This window comes from Hippocampus comes, unplaced genomic scaffold (assembly GCF_001891065.2).
Source record: "Hippocampus comes isolate QL1 unplaced genomic scaffold, H_comes_QL1_v1.1 scaffold179, whole genome shotgun sequence".
Classification (NCBI taxonomy): Eukaryota; Metazoa; Chordata; class Actinopteri; order Syngnathiformes; family Syngnathidae; genus Hippocampus; species Hippocampus comes.
In genome coordinates this window covers 179571-187742 of record NW_017804805.1, presented here as the reverse complement: position 1 = coordinate 187742, position 8172 = coordinate 179571, and the positions used below count along the sequence as shown (strand labels likewise).

General features: G+C 42.0%; 1 protein-coding gene across 3 annotated transcripts in view; it reads right to left on the bottom strand.

The window, feature by feature from the left end:
* The window catches only part of gtf2h2 (general transcription factor IIH, polypeptide 2), a 32930-nt gene that overhangs the window by 17442 nt on the left and 7316 nt on the right, over nt 1-8172 (bottom strand). For all 3 annotated transcript variants that reach the window (XR_002166383.1, XM_019855844.1, XM_019855916.1), the window contains exons 4-6: nt 2911-2947; nt 956-1042; nt 819-869 (exon numbers count right to left, since the gene is read on the bottom strand). Coding sequence is in view for 2 of the 3 variants with exons in the window: in XM_019855844.1 (XP_019711403.1) it covers nt 819-869; nt 956-1042; nt 2911-2947 (175 nt within the window). In the remaining variant the exon portion in view is untranslated. The remainder of the gene's footprint in view (nt 1-818; nt 870-955; nt 1043-2910; nt 2948-8172) is intronic.

Sequence of the window (8172 nt, the reverse complement as noted above, 5' to 3'; positions counted from 1 at the left end):
GTTTTTGTTAAAAAAATGTTAAAAGGCCGACCAAACCCTTAAAAAAAAAAAAAAAAAAAAACGTACAATAAACGAATACTCATTGTTGCCCACATTTTCTTGTCATTTACCCCCTCAGGCATTTTGACACCATTAGCTCCATCTAAATACACTTTACCGTCACAGCTGCCAGCATATTTTCTGGTGCTAGGGGGTGGGCTACTTGAGTTGCAGGACAAGCCCCACTGCAATATGATCGGCTGCTGCATCTACCCCGCAGCGATATGATTGGATGGTGCATCCAGGTAGGATGTCCAATTGCATCCGGGCAGGAAGAGCAGTATCTGACTATCAGCTCCAATGACTGGCCAATTACAATGCAGAGGGTGAATGAATGGCACCCAAAGTACAATTTATCTCAGTTTAAGCAGTCTTTCGCTCAATGTACAAAGTATATTGTGCATGCTGGTGTCAAAATGAGGGTGAATTTTCGATATATTGTGTAGCATTATTCCACAGTCACAGTTGGTTGCACGAAGTGTCTGTGCCGCAAATCCTCGTAAAACAGTTGTGCAAAAAAACAGAAGTACAAGACAAAGTTGGAAAGTCATATGCCCAATAGTCATGTGATACACAAACACGGAACAAATTACCATAGTGTTCTGTGCACATAAAAAAAAAAAAAAATCTAAACATTGTTGTGAGCAGATTATCTCCAAGCTTCCGCTCCTCACAGTGCCATGTTGTAAGCAATAGTTGTAGTAATAGTTATGTACTGATTGACCTTCCCAATTTAGTGTGATTTTAATAGAGCTGTCAATTTTATCATCACCACTCACCTGGCTGATGGGATTCTGATCAAAATATTCTTCAACAAAAGCTTCCATCAGCTGAAGCAAGAAGAAGGACATGAAGTTAACTGAGTCATTTGAGTCACTGCAGAAATGTGTGAAGAAAACATAACCATTACTCAAACCTTTAGAGTTGCACTAAGGCGGTTTGGTTTTAAGTCTTGATCCTCCATACTTCTAGAACAGTCAATCACCACAAAAAGATGCCGCATCTACAAGACAAGAGATACATTTGGATCATTAAAACACAAAACGATTACCAGTGAGGAATTGTTTACTTAATAATTTTCAGTTAAAACGCTTTCATTTTCATTCACAAATATTGGGCATGATTTGAACTTGGACGATTCCAGTTCCTTGCAATTCTTCATTCCCATTCTTAAAAAATAAATTAAAAATAGGGAGTTAACCAGAGACATTTCTGGGATGAAAGCGTATGAACTTTGTTTTTTTTAATTTCATGACCTTTTTACTGTTTGTGAACTTTACAATGAGTTTCTCAAATGTCTATTTTTAACCTGTGTATGAATGTCAAACCTTCATAGACTTGTAATTCATAGACTGGTTAAAAATAGAATTTTGAATTTTTCACAAAAGTTTTATTTTTGAAAACCTCAAGAAAATACAATAATGCATCAGGTGCGTAAAGCATGTTAGTGAACATCCATTGATGGGCTAACCTAGTGTTGTTTTTCTTTAGAAAGAAAAAGTATATATGTCATGTTGGGATTGGAATGTTTTTGAAAATGAAGTACGTCAGATTAAAGAAGGCCCGTTTTTTTCCGCTTCTGCTCCATGCCCAGAGTCGAGACTAAAGTCCCCCTCTTGAGATTCTAAGTACCTCTCTCAGCGACTAAAAATGAGGCAAATTTGAAACGAAACTAAAAATGTCCGACTTCCTTTGGGGTTTTGAGTAGGGCTCCAGGGATTTTTTTTTAAGGTCTTGGGCTGTTACACGTGCCTCCAAATTTTGGTAGGTCTCAGTGAAATGTTCAATTGGGGCTATTTCCATAAAAAATTGTAGAGGGGGCAACTGAGCCTTTTCAAGCAAAATGAACTAATAAAATACTAATGTGCCAAGTGTGATGAGTGTGCCAAGTTTCATGTTTTCACGAATGTGGGGAGTAAGTCCATCAAAATCAGTGTCAGTTTTCCAGGCAAACAGCGCATCGCCACATCAACAACATTCGGCAAAGTAAAAAGATTTGCTTTTCCTGGTCGTCTTCAACCTCTTAGAATTAACAATTGGGACATTGTGTTAAATATAAATAAAAACAATAGAATGATTTGCAAATCATGTTTAAGCTACATTCAATTGAATACACGACAAAGAGAAAATATGTAATGTTCAATGATAAACACTTATTTGTAGAAAATAATCATTAAGTTATAAATTTATGACTGCAACACTTTCCAAAAAAGCTGGGACAGATTCATGTTCGCCAGTGTGTTACCTCACCTTTTCTTTTAACATTCAATAAACGTTGGGGAACTGAACACTAATTATTGAAGCTTTGAAGGCAAAATTTTTTCGCATTCTTGATTGATGCAAAGATTCAGCTGTTCAACAGTCTGTGGTCTCCGTTGTTGTATTTTACGGTTCATTATACGCCACAAATATTCAATGGGAGACAGGTCTGGACTGCAGGCAGGACAGTCTAATACATGCACGCTAATGTACCACATGCAGAATGTGGTTTGGCATTTTCTTGCTGAACTAAGCAGAGCGTCCATGAAAAAGATATTGTTTGTATGCTAGCAAGTATAATGCATAATGGTCTAAGAATCAATTATTTTTTTCCCCCCATCACTTCAAAGCTATATCAGACTGCCACTCACCCTTCAGACGTAATAAAAGGGTACCGACATCATTTATGAAGAAATATCAGTTATGTTGCCAAAGGAGAAACGAATGAAAATAAAAATTGAAGGCATTAACAAGATTTGCAATTGTGAAGAACCGTAAAGAAGTTCCACGACTAGACACTATGTTATCAAAAAGTTAAAATAATGTCTCAGACAGTCTTCATTTGAAAGATTCTCATGAACCATAAAAATATAATGAAAAGGGTGAACTCACCATACCAAGTCTTATTTGGCCAGAGCTTTTTATTACCCTGTGAAGAAAGAAATTGGATGTAATTAAAATAAATACCACTTCAATTATTCATCCTTCCACTTTCTATTGCTTACATGGGGTCGGATCACAAGGAAGCCCAGACTTACCCCTCCCCAGCAACTTTGTAGGTCAGAGTTTTGTTTGTCCAGCGGGAGCAATGATGCAGGGATTGATGCAATTTTTGCAGCCATCCACAAAGAAAGAACTTAGACGCTTCCTGGGCATGGCTGGCTACCATTGTGCTTTCTGTCAAAACCTTTCTGATGTAGTATACCACCCTGACCGATCTAGTAAAGGCTAAGGCGGAGATCATCTGGTCGACATGGTGCCAGGCGACTTTTGAGGCAGTTAAGGCACTCTTGTGTTCTTTCAAGTTAAAGGTCAATGGTAGTCAAACTGGCTTTGGAGTTGTGCTTTAGCAAGAAAATAAAATAAGAAGTTGTTACAGAATCCCAATCAACGGCTAATGGGTTGAGCTCTGTTTTGGCAGCCTTACAACCTAGACATAAGACACATCAGTGGTAAATATAATGTTACTGCGGAAGCCCTTTCCTGTCATCCACTATGTTCGTTGTTGTTGTTGCTCTGCTAACCTCTGCCATGGTCTATTCCTCCTTCTCTTAAATAGTTCCTCAGGTACCAAGGCTGTAAGGTGGCAGATGGATAGTTGGTTGGCGAATGCGGGGATATAACTTGGAGACAGGGAGTTCAGTTTGTTTGTAGTTTTGGCTTTATTTGGGCGGAGCGGTGAACCATCATTTTAAGGAGGGGGTGTCACGGCCCCTCCCATGTCCTGCTGGGGCGGTTCCTCGGCCTCTTGATTGGAGCTACCTGGCTCATCCATTAAATAGGTGTGCTCATTAGTCACTCCTACTCGGGTAACACTCCTTGGTTTGTTTTTTTTTCTGGTTTGCTTTGTTTGTTTCACTAACAGGCTATCACACATCCATTTTCATTCATCCATGCACTTTGTACACACTGAAGATATTTACAAGCTCACATCCCATATTGGTTTTTAATGTCCATTTGGGACCGGACCACAAAGAGATAGGTCTGCGAGCTGTGAACAAATTAACTGATGTGAGGGAAATGTGTGCAACTCTCGCCAGTCGGAGTCCTCCTTCGAACCTTGGTTTACAGATTGAAATAAACAGAATCCACCAATAAATGAAAGAAGCCGTCAACAGAAAAATCATAGTAACCAATTGAACAAACGTACAGGTATACACACAGCTGATGGACAGCCATGACTTCCAAAGATTAAGCGATTTTGACTGGAGAAGTTCCACCCCTAGCGGAATTTTCAGCGTGAAGTGGAGGAGGAAGCTATTGTACATGGTATGTCATCAAAAACAAGGCAATAAAAGACCCCTGTTGAATCATTTGAACAAGTAGCACCCAAGTGATCAAGTGGAAAGCATGAAAAAGTGAGCAGTTTGCCCAGCCTGCCCATATAAACATTAGCAGTCTAGTCACTAATAATTAGCCAGCAACCACCGGATGAAAGCAGCAATCAATCGTTGCTATTTTGCGAAAAACATATGCATGTCTTAACTGGTCCATGACACAAAAAAGGTTGGGACCACTGCTCTAAAATTTCCCTCAGTGTGATTGTGAGCGTGAATGGTGGTTCAAATATGTGTGCCCTGCGATTGGCTCGCAACCAGTTCAGTGTATATCCCACCTGCTGCCTGAATACAGCTAGGATAGGCACACCTTGTGAGGATAAGAGGATTACAAAATGCATGGGTGTTTAAGTGTCAACCAGGATAGCATTTAGCTGCCAACACAACCACCGTCGGTCACCAGACTGGCTGGCGAAATGTAAACTTTTTTGGACGGCACGCTTCTCCTCTTGTTTGCTTGAAGCAAAGTGTAGTCACTCTCCCACATACAAACACAGTGAACACGCACGAGACAAGTGGAGCATCACATTCGGCCTGAAGTAGTGTATTGGCGGATTACACACGTAAGATATGCTGGGCGTGTTTCTGTCAGTCCTTAGTGAAATGGCGGTACATAGGTACTTTGCTATGTTCTCTGACTGCATTAGGTGGTGGTGTTGCTTTAAAAACACTGTTGAGATGCAAAAGGAAGGGGAGGAGTTCTGTAATGACGACTTAATCGTACGGACTACCGCTGTGCTGTTAATGGCCAGTTAAGAAAATACAGTGTCTGGCTACACTCTGGCCTTGCTATTTTGCCTCCTGACACCAAATACTTAAGTCGATTCGGGACAATTAAAGGGACGGACAAAAACCCACTTCCGTCCTTGCTTAGTCCGCCCTTTTAAAAAAACGTCTCGTCCTCCATCCCCACCGTTGTGTCCCAGGGACAGAATACCCATCTCTGGGACTCCGTCAGGACAACCAGGTTTCCTGGGGTTGACAGTTCTCAGCACCTGGCTCACTGATGTTCATGAATTGTCAAGAGCGTAGTTGCTGGGGGCTGGTGGGAGTGGCCTGAATGTTGTGGGCCAAGCAGCTGCTAAGCAAGCGAAGAAACTGTTCAGTTCCTTTGCTCGTGAAGTGTCAATGTCGTAGGATTGTTGTCTTTGTAATTTGTGATGTGTTGGATGCCATGCCACAACTTGCAATGTTTGTTGTCGCTGAAGTGCTCCTCAATTATTCTTTTCTAAGCTGTCTTGGCCTCTTGAATGCCCCTCTTTAGGTGGGCTCTGGACTCCCTGTACTGGGTTTTGTTGGTAGACTTGAAAGTGGCATTGCATAGTTTTAAAAGATTCTGGACATTCATGTAGTGTTTTTGATTCAGGAAAACCCGGATATGTGGGAGTGTGTGTGTGTGTGTGTGTGTGTGTGTGTGTGTGTGTGTGTGTGTGTGTGTCTGTTTTTGTAATAGCTACAATGTCCCTACAGTCGTCGATATAGGAGAGTGTCTGTATAATCCTGTACATCATAGTCGTAAAAAAAAAAAAAATAAATAAATAAATAAAAAAAAAATCCCAACGAGCTGCTGAGACAGTTCTACGCAGCAGTCATCAAATCAGTCCTGTGTTCCTCCGTCAAAGTGTGGTTTGGGGCCGCCACAAAAAGGAACAAAATCCGACTGCAACGGACAGTTAGGACTGCAGAAAAAAATCATTGGTACCCACTCTTGACAACTTGCACAAGAACCAAGACAAGGGAAATCCAACTGGACCCCTTACACCCTGCCGACCACCTCTTCTAGCTACTCCCCTCAGGTAGGTGCTATCGATCCATGGACACCAACACCAGCAGACAGTCAAACAGCTTCTCCGCTCTTGCCATTAACTCCCTAATCCATCCATCCATCTTCCATCCACTTTATACTCACAAGGGTTGCGGGGGGTGCTGGAGTTTATCCCAGCCGTCTTCAGGCAGTAGGCGGGGATACCCTGAACCGGTTGCCAGCCAATCGAAGGGCACACAGAAACGAACAACCATCCGTGCTTACACTCACACCTAGGGACAATTTTGAGTGTTCAATCAGCCTGCCATGCATGTTTTTGGAATGTGGGTGGAAACCGGAGTCCCTGAAGAAACCGGAGAAAACCCAGGCAGGGCCGGGGAGAATATGCACACTCGACACAAGAAGGCTGGAGCCGGGGATCGCAGCCACGACCTCTGCACTGTGGGGGTGGGCGTGGGGGAATGATGATGTTGGGCCGCCAACTCCCGAATCAGTGATGTAAAGCTATAGTGGGTCTTTGCATTTTTGCACATACCTCTGGTGCAGAATTACTGCACTGATCATTGTAGCTCCAGCTCTTTACATACTTTAACAATTATCGTTGATCAATATTCCACAGCACTTGACACTTTCAAGCACTCAAGGAGTTTCTGCATAGTTGCACACCAAAATACTACATCCATGAAATCAGAATGTTGATCCATGCGTAGGTCCCTCAGGATGTAACATGAATCACAACACAGTCCGTAAAAATACAGGGTTTATTCCTTGGCAACCCGTGAGAACTGGTCACAAGCACGGACATGAAACATAAATACAAATGGCATTACAAAACAATAAATGAAAGACAAAAGTGATGAAGAAAATTGATTCAATAAAAAGGCACACAAATCTCATGGGCTCACATCCACAAGGGACTAGGTAAGTCTTGCTTGTCGTCTTCTTCCTTCGTTTAGTCAGTTGTTAACTATGCTTTTGTTATTATCTTCATTTCATAATGGCTGCACAGAGCTCACAAAGTAGTTGTCTGTTTGAATGTGTGTTGCCAATGCACATGTCAATTAGTGTTGGGCAGAACCCTTTTACATTACAATTGGTTCCTGCTAAAAATCACCACTAGACAGCAACACTAACGGGGAAACAACTCAATGAGGAATATAAAGAGACCATATATAAGGCGCATCGGATTATACCGTAAATTCCGGATTACAAGCCGCTTCCACACTTCCAACACTGCGGTGTGTAATATGAAGCGGCTTTTTATTATTTTTTTTTTCCATCGCGGGAAAAACATGGACCAATAAAATGAATGAGTCTTTCACTGAGGTCCAATGAGATTGTATGACTAATCACAACTTCCGCTCTTTTTTGCCGTAGCGGGGGGAAGGGTTGTTACTCGGCAACAGTCGACCAATAAAATGAATGAGTAGTACACAGGGGTCCAATGAAATTGTATGATTACCGGTAATCACAACTTCCTTATTTCAGTCTTTCTTCTAACCCTGATAAACATGGAGAATACGAGACGAAAAGCATATGATGCAGCTTTTAAACTAAAAGCGACCACTCTGGCAGTTAAAGAACGAAATCGAGCTGCTGCCCGTAAGGCGTAGAAAAAAAAGTAGTGTGTTTACGGTAACCCGACCGACCGAGAATTTCTACGTCGAAAAGAATACCTCGAAAAAAAAAATTACGGTCGGCATTTTTTTCAAACAACCCTCTACATTTTTGTGTAGAGGGTTTACATCGGTGCAAACGCTCACTATATTCACGTTGAGTGCGTGCGTCGTTTGCCCTGTCGTCTGTCAACAACATTGAAACATGGCGGCGGCCGCGATCTCCAACGACAGTTTAAACTGCGTTTTCTGTGTTACAGTCGCGTGCTCGCACCGTAATGTTAAGAAAATAGCATCCATTGACGTATTGAAAAAATAAAGCTAACTATTTGATGAACACTACGGGCCGAGTAAAAACCGAGGGCGGAGGAGGACGGCGGAGGCGGTGGCACGCCCCGGCCCCCGAGTCCGGAGCGGGGAGAAAACTAAATAGGCG